This window comes from Nanorana parkeri, unplaced genomic scaffold (assembly GCF_000935625.1).
Source record: "Nanorana parkeri isolate BGI_ZX_2015 unplaced genomic scaffold, ASM93562v1 scaffold1622, whole genome shotgun sequence".
Lineage (NCBI taxonomy): Eukaryota > Metazoa > Chordata > Amphibia > Anura > Dicroglossidae > Nanorana > Nanorana parkeri.
In genome coordinates, this window is record NW_017307890.1 from 245,348 (window position 1) to 261,076 (window position 15,729).

Consider the following 15,729-nt stretch of genomic DNA (forward strand, 5'->3'; position numbering starts at 1 on the left):
ACACAGCACACATTCCCCCCCACAACATCGAAGGCTATTTGATGTATTTTCCATGGAACTGTACATATAAAGTATGAGGAATGTTATAATATATAATATATTACAAGCAGGTCTTCTGTTTTCTTGCTTCTATCTCAGTCTGTCCCGGGGGAATCACCTCCCGCACTTATGTCTTTGGAGATATTGGTCTGTCTGTTTCCTTGTCCAGGTCCAGATAAAAGACTTCATGCTCTTCAACCTCTGACTCATTTTAGTCCTGAGAGCTTCTGTCCTGATGCCGTAGATGACGGGGTTCAGGGTGAAAGACGCGAGTCCCGCGATGGACGTTATTAGGTGGGAGAGGAAAGTAAGGGACTCACCTTTGATCCTGTATCTGAAAACGGTAAATAAACTCGAAGCCAAAAACGTGAAGAAGGCGATGATGTGCGTCACCAAGGTGTGGATGGCCTTCTCGCACGCTTCCTGAGATATTTTAAGACAGACAAGAAATGTCCTTATATAGCAGTAAACTACAACACACACACAACCAACTATCATGAGCATGGTCCATGTAAAGCCAAAGACTATGCCGAGTGTGTTGTTCCCACAGGACAAGTGTGTAAGGGAAATGGTTTCACAAAACACGCTGTTGATGCGCACACCACACAGAGTTTGCCTTGACGCTATGACCACAATCGCACATATCCCTACATACACATAGATCCATATCCCCACCAGAATGTTGAAAGCCCTCTTGTTGTTCATCAACATGGGGTACCTCAACGGGTGGCCGACGGCCAAGTAACGATCGTACGCCATGGCAGTGAAGGTAAAAATTTCGGCGCCTGGAAAGGTCTGGAGAAAGAAGCCCTGGGCCAAGCATCCTGTAAACGAAATGGTGACACACCCCGTCATCAAGTCAATGATCAGCTTGGGCATTATGGCCGTGCTTCCATACATGTCCGCCAGCATGAGGTTGGCGATGAAAATGTACATGGGCTCATGGAGGGTTTCCTCAGTCCAGGTGACGAACACAATCAGCGAACACAACGCCATGACGACAATGTAGATGGCAAGGACTAGGAATGAAAGGTACTTAACGTCCGCCAACTCGGCAAGGCCCACTAGGATAAATTGAGTGCCGATCATGGAAATATTCTCCATTGTATCAGTTTGCAGAAGGACTCTTGCCAATGTCAAACAAGAAAAGAGAATTTGGCTGTCCTGCATAACATCTACAAAGAAATTACCCATCAAGGAACGTTTGCAATTTGAGGTTGAGAATAGTAGAGTTCTTCCTTCTTCTCATTTCCTGGAGACGTCAGCCGGTGCGATGACCCGGCTTTATAGGTGGTTTGGTGAATCCTCTATAGGATTAGTCCTGCATAGAAACATGACTGGAATCCCACAAGAGGTGACACATGTGCAATCGACCATATTAGCGTCTGCCCAGTGGAATACACAACTTGTTGCTGATGTTAATGAGCTCATTAAACTGTGCTTTAAACCATCGATGGAAATGAAGTTGCTTCTGTGACATGTACCGTTAACACTGGTGACAATAACTGGACCCGCCATTGTTTAATAACTGGCATACAGTTTTTAATGTACACAGCTTACCAGACACCAGTATGTGGACTACTCGTGTCTTGTGGATGACATATTCTGTTTGAGTTATGGACTGAAAAGAGTTTAAGGTACAGCTTACAATCTAAACACTACAGAACACCCTCCCCTCTCCTCAGAGCTGTCCCCATAATGACACAGCCTGTGGTGGTTGCCCCAGGCGGCATCTCATTGGATCACATGGTGGGACGGCCACCCCCTTCTCTGCCAGAGCGTCCCAGGTTGCTAAAAGCTCCTAGCAACCTGTAACGTTCTGGCCGGCTTCCTGCCCCACTTGTGGCAACTAGTGACGTCAGTGAGCTGGGTGGGATGCTAGAGGTAACACCACCCCCGTGCACCCAGAGTCGGAATTACTCTCTCTGGTTCCTCAATGCGCCCCCCTCCCCGTCAAACTCCCCCATGGAGAATGGCAGACCTGCAGGCTGCATACAAGTGATCTTGGCGACATCACCGAGATCACTTGTACAACACAAGCGGTGGCTTCCCCGCTGTACATTTAGCCCTGCTCGCCCAAAGCAGGTCTAAATGTAGAAAACAACTACCCGCCCGGCACCTGGAACTGCATGTTCGGGGTATCGGGAGATAGGAATTCCACACCCCTGCTGCCCCTCTACTCCCTGCTGCCCCTCTGCTCCCTGCTTCCCCCGAGGCCAGGCCTTGGTTGGCCTTGTTGGAAATCCGGCCCTGCGTGCACCACCAGCACCCCCCAACCTCCTGGTCTCAGTGTGCACCACCAGCACAACCCCCAGGTCTTGTTATGCACCTCTAGCATCCCCACACCTCCCGTCTCGTTGTGCACCGACAATCCAACCACAACTACCCCCTGGCTCAGGTGGCGGGCGGGGGGGTCTAGTTACACCCCCGCTCTGCTCTTCTCTTCTCAGTAACACGGGTGGTGTATGTAGTTTACAGCGGTGAAGGCTGGGTAGGGCTGATAACACTGCAGGATACACAGAAAGTTACGAGCTCATTGCATTGAAGTCCTAACACACTTACAGTCCTAGGGTGACAACACTGCTCCTCCAATCATTAAAGTGAGTGTGATCTTCCTAGGACAGGAAGTGTGTTTTGGGTTTAGATGCACTTTAAGTCAAAGAATGTTGGTTTGTTAAACAACATGGGAGTACACGTGCAAGGAATTTTAGGTATTGATACCTCTGGAGACCCCTGAACCCCCTATGCAACAACAAATTTCTTATGTTGGCATATAGTCACACAAGCCACATGTAACAATGCCCGGAGCTAAGCAACCTTTTGAGGGGCCCAGTGCAGTAGGATGTGAAGAAGTTGAAGTAGCTTCCTTGGCCCTCTGACAATGGGGCACTATTCCTCCACTGACACCATTGATGGTGCACTATTCCCCCCACTGACACCAATGATGGGGCACTATTCCCCCCACGGACACCAACAATAGGGCACTATTCCATTTAGCCAGGTGCACTCCACCAGCACTAGAGATTAAAGGTAGCATGTCAGGGGTCCGAACCACCTAGACCCTCTTTAAATGTTGGCCAACAATGGCCCTTATACTAAACTTCAAAATAAATGACAGGAGATTAAAGTGTACTGTATCTATAGCTGAATCTATTTGTTCACTTCAGATGGAGTGGGAAAGGATTAGAACCTCTGTTGAGGTTTCTTTGCTTTCTCTGTCTCCACTGAGAAGATCCTCCGCTTTGTTTTGCCCCAGTGACCATTGTCGCCAGGACAGAAAGTAATTGGAAATCCAAATCTTATGTTTGTCAGTAAAAGGTGAAGGGAAATCTCCCACCTGTTCCAGTGACAATTGCATTAAAACTGACTTACTATAATTTTGGAGAGATTTGCACTTCCTGTTATGCGTCTGGAAAAGAATAAAATATTTCCAATGAGACCTAGAGGACAAAAAAGAACCTTGATACAGATATTAACCATCCCCTGCTCTAGCAAAGATGTAAAAAAAATGACTGCAGATACACTTTAAAATGTGTGTAAGTAATGTGTACAATACCCTGTTTCCCCAAAAATAAGACCTACCCCGAAAATAAGACCTAGTACGATTTTTGGGAATTGCTAAAATATAAGACCTACCCTGAAAATAAGACCTAGTTGTGACCATTCCCAGGGCCGGTGGTGGCATAAGGGGGAAGTTGAAGAGCCGTGGGAGGGACGGGAGAGAATCAGCGGTGCCAACGAAGCCAGCGCTAGAGGAAGCGAGGCGGCAGCGGAGGGAGCAGAGCCACATAAGCCGATGCTTCCTCTATAGCGCCGGCTCCTATCACAGGCCGAGTGATACCAAATGCACTCCGCCTGTGAGGAATCCATAGTGAAAGTGCGCTTCGCTCATTCTGGCCAGCGATTGGGTGCCAAATTGCTCTTGGAAAGGTACGGCACCCCTGATTGCCCTGATCACCATATTTGTGTACATGAATACGTGTAGACTTTTCTACATGAATAAGTGTGGATTGTTGTACATTGAAAAAAAAAAAAATAAGACCTTCCCCGAAAATAAGACCTACACCGAAAATAAGACCTAGCGTGTTTTTTTTTAGCCCCCAAAAATATAAGACAGTGTCTTATTTTCGGGGAAACAAGGTGGATCTAACACCAATCAAAATGTTGAAATCCTAATTATGCGAGTTAGCAGGTCCGAAACTGTCTCACATTGACACTCTACCATTGGACTAGCCACCGGGATACTGCACTTGATGAACGTTAGCTAGTCTATTTTTTTCCCTACATGAGTCCTTTTAGTTCAAGTTCACCCAAAATCCAGCTACTGACAAAGGGGAAGTGTCACAGTCCCCCGAACCGTGATGGCTAGATAAAGCTTGTTCGGGGGTCTTTGGTCATTGGTGGTGTGCTCTTTGTTGATCCTGTATTAGTATGATTAAGGTCTCTTTTGGCTCAAATACATAAGCGGGACTGCTATTAGACATGTGCGCTTCGTTTCGTACAAATTTTATCGACATTCGGATACATCTGAATTTCTGAATCCCAATGCATCCGAATGTGTTCGAATCCTAATTTCCGTTTCTGAATTTCGGATCCCGTCCGAATTTCATTTTGAAAATGAAACTGAATTGGACATGTGACTTTTCTGGCCAATCAGATGTGTTTTTTGGTTTAATGTATCCGTATGGGTCTCAACACAATTTTTCGTTACGGCAACATGGGAGCCATATACAGTATATACAAATAATCAATTGACATTGAACCTAAAGCTGTGAATCAATGATGAATTATAAACTTATGTATTATGGATGAATTTTATTGATGAACAATGTATTATGTGTTAAAAATTAGATTTGTGCTGAAAATTGATATACAAAAAAAAACCCTGAAGAAGCCTACGAGTTTTGGAGTACATATAATACTAAAGCTGAGGCTCCTAGGCCCGAATGGCATTTGGGATCCAAATTTCTGAATTGCATTTAGGAGCTTCTCACTGCCATTCGGGTCTGGGAGCAGGGCCGGATTTCCTACAAGGCCAACCAAGGCCCGGCCTCGGGGCAGCAGGGAGTAGAGGGGCAGCAGGGGTATGGAATTCTGCAGTTCTGGGCCCCCGGGCGGGTAGTTGTTTTCTACATATAGCCCTGCTTTGGGCAAGCAGAGGTAAATGTGCAGCGGGGAAGCCACCATTTGTTTTGTACAAGTGATCTCATCGACATTGTATGCAGCCTGCAGGTCTGCCATTCTCTATGGGGGGGGGGGGGGGCTTGGGGGGGGGGGGGGGCGGTTTGGCGGGTAGGGGGTCGCATTGAGGAACCTGGCCTTGGGGCAGCAGAGAGAGTAAATCCGTCCCTGTCTGGGAGCATCAGCTTTATTAATATATGTATTTGGCTCCCAGACCCGAATGGCATGCAGGAGCTTCTCAATGCAATTCGGAAATTCGGATCCCGAATGCCATTCAGGTCTGGGAGATTCAGCTTTAGTATTAATACCTGTAGATGGTTTTCTGTGGTATTCGCAACGAATATTCGTAAACTCATCCGAAACTAAGGAAAGCGAAACCCGAACCAAATTGAATTTCGGATCTGAATCCCGAAATAACGAAATATCCGAAACGGACCAAACTTTTCCACAGCTTACATGTCTAACTGCTATGTCTGATTTTCTGCCTTGAATAAATAAAGAAGCGTTTTACTGTATCCAGAACCACGTGGAGGCAGCGGTGTATTTAGCTTTTCTGCTGCCTTTGGCAAGGCAGCAACGCCGCCCAGAGGAAGACTTCCACGTCACATGACGGCCCCCATGCAGCGGTGTATTTAGCTTGCAACGGTGCAACGCCGCCCTCAGCAAATCTGCCGCTCCAGGCAAACGCCTTGTTTGCCTCGCGGCAGATACGCCCCTGCATGGAGGAACTTTTTTTCTTTTGTTTATGATAAGGGGCTGGGGGTAGTCTTGGTTGTGCATTGGAGTTCCATGGGACTTCATTGGTGGAAGGAGGTAGAGCACTTTCTGTCTGTCTTTTGAGCTTACCATCTCTTTCTTAGTTGAGTCCTCTTTCAAATTCACACAAAATCCAGATCTTGATGAAGAGGAAGAGTCAAGGAGCTTAGTAAATTGTGACTCTTCACTTATCGATTTGATCTTGTGTCTTTGGACTTTTGGTCAGAGTCCCTTAGCTAGGGGTGCCCTGTTTCACAAGAGCGGCCAGTAAGCTCTATACACTGACCTGGTTTTCTATCATTGCCAGACATTAGTAACAGAAGATCCAGCACCACCTCGTCCACACACATTTTGGACTAAAACAAAGATGCCCAGGGCACGGTGATTCATGTCTGGTGGAAATGTCCAAAACTGCATCCCTTCTGGAATCGCTTCTTTGCCTTGCTCTTTAGAATTCTCCGGGTGTATGTCCAGAGAGACCCCCAGCATCTGTTATTGAATAAACCAGTCAAGGGGATCACTAAGGCGCAGGGCAAACTATTATCCTTCTTCTTCTTAGCAGCCAAGATATCAATAGCTCGGTCCTGGAAAGCCGAAAGGGTCCCATTTTCTATGGTACTATCTAAACTAAACTGGATCATGACACACGAGAAGTTATATAGCATATTACAAGATAGATATCATAACTTCCAAGCGATATGGGACCCATGGCTGATATATCTAGGAATCCTGGACCCCCCCCCCATACATAGCCAGCAAACCCAGGTTAAATCCTGATTCAGAATCCTGGTGCGCACTGCGCAGGAGTCTCCATTTCCCCACTCTCTATCCTTCTTCTTTTCTTTCTTTTCTCTTTCTCTCTTCCTTTTAATAAATTAATGTTTCCGTTTTTGGTTCCCTGGTGTGCGATGTGAACGAGCTCACCAGGAGTAACCATCATATGTAAAATCAGTAAATAATAACGGTATCCCTAAGATCAGTGGTTCTCAACCTGTGGGTCGCGACCCCGTCCGGGGTCGAATGACGATTTGCCAGGGGTCGCCCGGGAGTCTCCCGCTATTAGATAGCGGCTCCCGGCCGCCCGGGAGAGAAACACTTTCTACCGGAAAGGTTTACTCTGCGCGCTCGAGCAGAGTAAACCTTTCCCTGCGATCATTTTTTTTTTTCCCCCTGACATCGGGGGCTGCCGAAAGTCAGAAAAAAAACCCACCATAGGAATGCATAACTAGATTCCCATTGGCTATTTCACTTTGCAATAGCCAATAGCAAACTAGCTAATGCACCCGCCCTCTGCTGATGCCAATCAGCAGAGGGGGATCTGAAGTTCTCCATCAGGTCCTCGTCTAGCGATTGACAGCAGCAGAGGGCGGGTGCAATAGCTAGTATGCTATTGGCTATTGCAAAGTGAAATAGCCAATAGGAATCTAGCTATGCATTCCTATGGTGGTTTTTGTTTTTTTTTTATTCTGACGGCGTACGCAAGTGGTTCTCAACCTGCGGGTCACTGTGTGATTTCTGCTGTGCTAGGTGAGAGTCCTCCTCAGCCCTCTCCTAGCGCAGCAGTGTCCGTTTTCCCGCCACGTCGCCAGATGTTACCGTTGGGGGTCACCACAACTTGGCAAATGTTACCAAGGGGTCCCGGCCCTAGAAAGGTTGAGAACTACTGCCTAAGATGAAAATTTCTGTCACACTGGCCCCCTGATAGGTAGTAGATGCTCATTGGTTGGAATGATATCTAGCTAACGAGATTATAATAGCATGAACAAGTCCTAAAGGGGGGAGAGGGGACACTGTGGTGAGACCATAGGCTTTTCCGATATGTTACATATGATAGTGGAATGTAACAAACTGTTATTGTATAAGATGGAAACTAATAAAAACTTTGAAATATAAAACAAAGATGCCTCTTTACATTTTATCTCTGAAAAGTATTATAGCATCCAGCTCTGTGCGGCACTCAAAAAGCAAAAAAAGGTCTGCATGCTCATGGCCTTCAGCCTTCAAGTGTGAAGCACAGGAGGCTTACTGCAACAGATTGTTAAATATCTGGATACAGATTATTAGATTTAAAGTTATCTATGAGGATAAACCTCTCGAGTGAAGGTACTCACATAGGCAAGGTTAGGCTACATTTGTTTGCAAATTCTGAAATTTCAGGTAGTTTGGGTGGAAGTGTCGGAGGCTCTGTGTTAAAGGATATCTAAGGTAATGGTACAAATATCAGTCAGCACACCAAACATTTCAGTTTGAGCAATTTGTATTGAAAATGTCATAATAGCAACAAGTATACATTTAATAGAGCATGTAGTATGTATATGGGATCCCGCCACAATGGCCCCTACACTATGGAATAGTAACCTATCTAATGGTAGTCCGTGCTAATAGGCAAAACATAGGACAGTGTGGGGATAACACATACAACATACAATATACTGTATATACAGCAAAGAAATGTGACAGCAAAAGTACCCAAAAGAAGCAGCAACAAACCTAGACACTCAGCAACAGGAGTGGAGGTGGAAAAATCTAAAAATGTTTTGGAGTGAAAATCCCTATATCAAGTTAAATCCCACTCTCTGGGTGGGATTTAATTTGATAAGGGGGTTTGCACCACAAAACGTCCCTGAGTTCTTCCACCGCCATCCCTGTTGCTGGGTGGGCTGGTTTGCTTGCTACTAGGGATGCACCAATACCGTTTTTTCGGCAATCGAGTACAAGTATCGTTTTTTTTTTTCCAGTACTCGCTGATACCAAATACTGATACCGGTGCCGTGTGCCCTGATTATTAGGACACTTCCTGATAGCCTGGGAAGCCGGTATTCTATCAAACGAACACTGACTTCACTTCCCGGCTGCCTGGCTTCCTGACCAATCAGGAAGCCAGGTGGCGGGTCATGGAGTGCTGCCTTGCTTTCTGAGTGCTCAAGAAGCCAGACTGCCTAGCAACAAGTGAAGCCAATCATGAATCCTGATTGGCTAGAAATCCAGCTTCACTTGTTGCTAGGCATTCAATAAAGGTGTGCGTTGTGCAGCAATCAGCCCTCCCCCTTCCCAGCAGAAAGTAATTAGCGGCAGGTTGCTACTGAGGCCTGGTTCACATCTTGGCGAGTAACAATGCTGCCACCAATAAAGCTGGGGAAAGGTGGGCTTAAATATAACCCTTTCTCCTCAGCTTCTTTGGTGGATGTAGATCAGCCCGGCTCACCTCGGTATGCTGTTTGCATATGTGAAAAAGGAATGTCCAGGAGGCGTCCACGAAAACATGCCGTTGATCAGGAAGAGCTGAGCACTATCCACCTCACGCTGACTGGAAGGAGGGGAGGGGTCATGCTCTGTCATAAAAGTGAAGTGATGGGTCGGAAGACGGCAGAAGAACTTATTGTACAAGTTCTCTTGTCTTCACCGGGCCCCCCTCGGCTCGGGCCCCCTAGCAGCCGTGTGGGTTGCTATGGGGTTCTAAACCCTCCGTTTTTTTTGCCTATATCTACTGCTAGCAAGCAGGAGATATAGGCAAGAAGTGTAAAAAACAAACAAAAAAAAACCGCTTGAAAATCATTTTAAACTTACCTCGTTATCGCTGCTCGCTCCCGCGCCGAGAATAGCACAGAGTCCTGAACGCAACCCCATAGAACACCTTTGGAATGAATTCGAGCGGAGACTGCGAGCCCGGCCTTCTCGTCCAACATCAGTACCTGACCTCACAAATGGTCTAACATTCCCATAGACACACTCCTAACCTTGTGGACGCCTTCCCAGAAGAGGCGGAGCTGTTATAGCTGCAAAGGGCGTGCCAACTCAATACTGAACCCTACGAACCCCACAGACTGGGATGCCATTAAAGTTCATGTGCGTGTAAAGGCCGGCGTCCCAATACTTTTGGCAATATAGTGTATATGACTATAGACTCTGGACTCATATTAGGGGTTGTAAGCCCCGTTTGGTTTTAGAAAAAAAAAACCAATATATCAGTATACGTAATGGTTAGAATCTGACAACATTTATTTCGAGTGTCCTTACTACATGGACTTTCCGAGTTCCAGGCATGTCATCTTTTGGAACTTATGTACAATTTTGTTTTTTAGTGCTTCTGTCCTTATTCCATAAATAACAGGGTTAAGAGTGATTGGCGTCATCAGGCCAATGACAGTGATCGAGACGTGGGCGGCCAGTGAAATGGATCCACTGTTCAGTCTGTATCGTAATAGAATAAAGAAGCTTGCAATCATAAAGGTTGAAAATGCAGCGAGGTGGGTAACCAAAGTGCTGATGGCTTTCTGACAAGCTTCCTTGGAAATCTTCAAACAAATGATAAAAGTTCTTACGTAGCAATAAACGATTACTAGCAGACAGCTGATGTCGATCAAAAAAGCCTCGACGGCCCCAAATATGTTGTTGACCGAAGCATCACCGCAAGCTAATTTTATAAGTGACATGTTTTCGCAGAAGACGTTATTGAGATGTGTTCCTCATAAAGGGAGATATGCCGTCATTGTCACGGGGATGAAGACCACCAAGAAGGCAGAAACCCAGTTTATGGTTATAAACTGAATTGCCCTGGTGTTGGTCATCGAAGCTGGGTATCTCAGCGGCTCGCCAACAGCCAAATACCGGTCATGGGCCATCATGGTGAAGGTGAATACTTCAACGGCAGCAAAGCTATGGAGGAAAAAAGACTGTACGAGACAACCAGAAAAGGAGATGGTGATGGAGCCAGAAAGCAAGTCAATGATTAGCTTGGGGAGGAAAGTTGAGCTGCCAAACATACCGTTGAAGACCAAATTACATATGAAGATGTACATGGGTTCATGGAGGCTTTCTTCAGTCCAGACAACAAATATGATCAAAGAACATATAAACATAGTTATGATATACACAAAGAAAGCTACGCCAGAGTACAGGAACCTAAACTTCTCCATCTCCACGACACCAAGGAGGACAAAGCTTGTGCTGATTGCATACATGTTGCCCAACATTACTTCAGGTTATTTATTTCAGTAATTTCCAGGATATGCTAATGGTATACCGTGTTTCCCCGAAAATAAGACACTGTCTTATATTTTTTTGGCTCAAAAAAAACACACTAGGTTTTATTTTCGGGGTAGGCCTTTTTTTTTTTTTTTTTTTAATGTACAACAATCCACACTTATTTATGTAGAAAAGTCTACATGTATTCATGTACAAAAATATAGTGATCAGGGCAGTCAGGGGTGCCGTACCTTTCCATGAGCAATTTGCTAAGCAATCGCTGGCCAGAATGAGCGAAGCGCACTTTCACTATGGATTCCTCACAGGCGGAGTGCATTTGGTATCACTCGGCCTGTGACAGGAGCCGGCGCTATAGAGGGGGCATCGGCTTATGCGGCTCTGCTCCCTCCGGTGCCGCCTCGCTTCCTCTAGCGCTGTCTTCTTTGGCACCGCTGATTCTCTCCTGCCTCTCCCATGGCTCTTCAAGTTTTCCCTTATGCCACCACCGGCCCTGGGAATGGTCACAACTGGGTCTTATTTTCAGGGTAGGTCTTATATTTTAGCAATTCCCAAAAATAGTACTTATTTTCGGGGAAACAGGGTATGTTACAGGACAAACATATGAGCAGATATAAATAATATGTTACCTATACACAATATAAATATATACAACACTGTGGTAGATAATATCACCCTTCTGACTTGTACTGCATCTAAAAAGCTGGATTTATTTATATTGTAGGGGACGTCCCCAGAGACTCTTCAATGCAGCACCTATGAGAATCCAACGTCTTCATTAATGAAACACAGTCTTCTTTGTTACTAATTAGCCTTTGGGTACCTGCAATGTTCAAATTCTAACAAACAATCCGTGCTGAAAAATTAGTTCTAAAATCCATGCAATAGCCAATTTTATTTATTTTCTTGCAAAATACCAACTGTGAATAATAAAAAAACTAACATAAAATAGGTTTTCCTTTTGTTCCATTTTAGAAACATTGAAGAGTTTTCTTTAATCCTAAAATATTTTTACTTCTCAGATTTTAGAATAATAAAACAGTAGAAAGGCATCATGGCACACTCACAAACCAGCATGTAAAACAACTTGTCTCACCACTAAGGACAATGACAGAGGTTTGGATACACGTCTTCTGCAGAGGATGTGAAAGCCGCACTGCCGCGCCAAGGCACCTCTTATAGTGCGGTCCTAACTCTAAACTATGAGAGTCTCCATCTTGGAGCACATGGGGGCAGAAGATTTCAAATTGGGTGCAGGTTTGTCAGGAGGAAGCCCAGCCTCCTTAAAAGCACAGAAACACACAAGGGATCCCGCACATCCCAATGGCAGCTGAGAAACCCCATGCGTCGCTGCACCAAATCGGTCAAGCAAAACAAACGACAAACGCACTGTTTTTTCTGTATAACTGGTGACAAATTGTTGAGTGCGTTTGTCGTTTGTTTTGCTTGACCGATTTGGTGCAGCGACGCATGGTGTTTCTCAGCTGCCATTGGGGTGTGCGGGATCTGCAGAAGACGTGTATCCAAACCTCTGTTATTATCCTTAGTGGTGAGACAAGTTGTTTTACATGCTGGTTTGTGAGTGTGCCATGATGCCTTTCTACTGTTTTACTGTTCAAAGCCCATTTCGTGTGCACCGCGCTGTATAACTGGTGACAAATTGTTGAGTGCGTTTGTCGTTTGTTTTGCTTGACAGATTTTAGAATAAGACGTGATTTGGACTCTGTACTGTTCACTTCCAAGGCATCCCGGTTTGAGTCGAACATGGGTTTGTGTTGAACCCAGCCCAGTCGCTGTACATGGACTGGACTAGCCATTTGGGCCCAATTGGCCAGTTCGCCTGCCAGAATCTCTGGCTGCTGTATGTAAGGCACTATTCTTTACATTACACAGTAACAGGTATCTGCTATGTAGCAACGGGAAAACATTGTTAATTCGTAAAACTCAACCTTTCAAAAACTGAGCTCTTGATATTTCCTCCCGCTCGTGCACCTTCCCCCAACATTTCCCTTGAGATTGATTACACAACTATCCAGCCCTCCCCGCATGCCAAGGTGCTAGGTGTCATCCTCGACTTGGACCTCACCTTTCTTCCCCACATCCAATCACTATCCAAATGGTGCCGCCTTCACCTTCGTAACATCTCCAAAATGCGCCCCTTCCTCACCAATGACACCGCAAAATTACTCATACACTCCCTTGTTATCTCTCGTCTTGACTATTGCAACTCCCTCCTCATTGGCCTTCCACTACACAGGATATCCCCCCTTCAGTCTATCATGAACGCAGCTGCTAGACTCATCCACCTGACCAACCGCTCCGTGTCTGCAACCCCCCTCTTCCAATCCCTCTACTGGCTTCCGTCCCCCTCTGCCGATCCCTGCACTGGCTTCCACTCGCCCAAAGGATAAAATTCAAAATATTAACAATTGCTTACAATGCCATCCACAACTCTGTCCCCGGCTATATCTCCAACCTTGTCTCAAAATATCACCCTAACCATCCGCTCCGCTCCTCCCAAGACCTCCTGCTTTCCAGCTCCCTTGTCAACTCCTCCCATACTCGCCTCCAGGGCTTCTCTAGAGTCTCTCCTATCCTCTGGAACTCTTTACCCCAACCTGTCCATCTATTTCCCACCTTGACTGCCTTTAGGCGATCCCTAAAGACTCATCTCTCATTCAGGGAAGTCTATCCCACCTCAAACTAACCACTGAACCATCACATTCCTTATATTATAAAGTGCTGTGCAAACTTTTGGGGCTATATAAATCCTGTATAATAATAATAATAATAATTGTTGGGTGTAGGGGTCGTTATGGTGGTGGGATAATATCACCCAGTGTCTGGTTGGTGTAAGTGACTGATAATGGATTTACGTGGCAGAATGACGTGGTTGACGATGGATTTACATTGGAGGAATTTGTTTTTGCTACTAAAGGACTTTTTTTCACAATGTGTGTGTATGTGTTTTTTTTAAACATTTTTTGAGAATGAGTGATAAGAGGTTCTAATGTACCCCTGTACTCAATCCCCTGGGAAGGGGTGAATCTTTGGGGCCCTCTTATAATAAAGATTGCTATAAGTCCCGCCCATGAATCCCCACATCCTTATTGGACTACAGGATTTGGGTAAGGGGTCCTTGTCCCTCAACTTTGGTTTGTGTTGACTATATTGGCTAAATGTAGTTTATTGTCTGGTTCATAGTAAGTCTACATTAACCTTTTACTCTCTGCTTTATAATATGTCCACATTAAGAGTGTTATTCACAAAAGGGTGAAGAGTTTGGAGAAGGCCGGAGAAGTGAACAATCTAGGACAACATAGCTGAACTGGAAAGTGAGTTCAATTGGAGAATTTTTCCAAATCAGCTACGGTTGTCCTAGATTGTTCACTTCTCCGGCCTTCTCCAAACTCTTCACCCTTTGTGAATAGCCCCGTAAGTCTTTTCTGTTGGCTTCACAAAAACTGTACCTTACCCCTTTGCTTTGTGCTTCACAGGAAATGCACATTCATAATTTACCGGTTGTTTTCATTTGTATTGTGCCTCTGCTATCTATAGGTACATACCTACTGTGTCTAATGGTAAAACCTGCCCTGCCCATGGGTATACTTAAAGTTGATCTAAATCCAATAAAATCAACACGTTAGTGTAGCTTCACAAGCTGTTCCAACCTGTCAGTAAAATAATATCTGGAGGATCATCCAAAAAAGAGTCCAGTTTATTCAAGCATATCCGTACATCACATCAAATTGCAGCGTTGAAGGTCCTCACAGGACCCCTTTATGATAAGATAGCACACATACCTGATGAAAGGGTCCAGTGTAGCTACCAGCCAGGGATTGGGCATTGTAAGCCCTCAGGGGTAGGGCCCTCACTACCATCTTGACTTGAATTGAATTGAGATTGTAATGTCTTCCTTATAGTGTAAAGCGCTGCACAAACTGTTGGCGCTATATAAATCCTGTATAATAATAATAATAAAAATTAGGCCCAAAGCTAAAGGATAAAGCAAGTAAGTGCAGGACCTACATGACAGGGTTAAAAGGAAAGCCCATGCAACTGAGAGGAAACATTTATAAGCAGTAGGTTATCTAGAGGTCACTTACCGAATTGGGTGGCTGCAGGTTGGTAGAAAAAGGCTCCAGAGGTAGTCTATTGTGCGGAGTGTAATAAACCGAGATTAGAGATCTGCACACGAAAAGAGAACCTCCCACCAACTGACCAAACCTACTCTTCTCTAAGCCTATCGCCATTAGGGAAATCCTACCGGCTGGTGCGCGAGTGGGGTATGTGCAGGTGGTCAGTTTGGTGGAGGTGTAAAATGGTCGGGGACCCATCTTCAGTATCCTCTAGTCCGTGTGGCCTGTTTGTAGTGACCTGGCATGTTATGGATCAGGATGTGTCTTTGTTTGGAAATTGTGCTGTGAAGTGTTGTGGAGTTGGGGATGACCATGCAGTACAGGGAGAAGTATAACTGGATACATCTGTTCTGCCCAAGTCATGTAGTAGTTGATAGATGACCTACACAAAGGAAGACACATACTGTATGAACTGTACACTATGAATTATGCAGACTGATAAAAGTGTAAACATGAATGATATCAGTTTGCCTTCTAGGTGACTTAAACTGCAGTTTTTTAATAATTGTTTTAAGAACATCACATTCTTCCTCCCGGGTTTTAATAAAACGAATGAGGAAACAACAGCAATGAATTGATACAATGGGGTAAAATGTCATGTTTGAAAGTTGAATACAATAACACATTGTCA

At 45.1% G+C, this 15,729-nt stretch overlaps 2 protein-coding genes across 2 annotated transcripts; both read right to left on the minus strand.

Moving 5' to 3' along the window:
- Nucleotides 1-153: 153 nt before the first annotated feature.
- Nucleotides 154-1,143, minus strand: LOC108799067 (olfactory receptor 6N1-like). Its single transcript, XM_018570885.1, has one exon. It carries the CDS (start codon nucleotides 1,141-1,143, stop codon nucleotides 154-156), a length of 990 nt encoding a protein of 329 aa, XP_018426387.1.
- An 8,034-nt stretch (nucleotides 1,144-9,177) lies between these two features.
- Nucleotides 9,178-10,937, minus strand: LOC108799068 (olfactory receptor 52E8-like). Its single transcript, XM_018570886.1, has 3 exons — nucleotides 10,571-10,937; nucleotides 9,994-10,441; nucleotides 9,178-9,283 (listed from the first exon to the last, which is right to left on the minus strand). Exons 1-3 carry the CDS (start codon nucleotides 10,935-10,937, stop codon nucleotides 9,178-9,180), a joined length of 921 nt encoding a protein of 306 aa, XP_018426388.1.
- Between the last annotated feature and the right edge of the window lie 4,792 nt (nucleotides 10,938-15,729).

Excerpts from the sequence above, each read along its gene's own strand:
- LOC108799067 (XM_018570885.1), bottom strand. The coding sequence starts at position 1,143 with ATGGAGAATATTTCCATGATCGGCACTCAATTTATCCTAGTGGGCCTT.
- LOC108799068 (XM_018570886.1), bottom strand. The coding sequence starts at position 10,937 with ATGTATGCAATCAGCACAAGCTTTGTCCTCCTTGGTGTCGTGGAGATG. Across the intron at positions 10,442-10,570 it reads TGACCGGTATTTGGCTGTTG|GAACACATCTCAATAACGTC; the intron begins GCGAGCCGCTGA and ends TCCCTTTATGAG. Across the intron at positions 9,284-9,993 it reads GAACTCGGAAAGTCCATGTA|TCAGCGTGAGGTGGATAGTG; the intron begins GTAAGGACACTC and ends CCCTCCTTCCAG.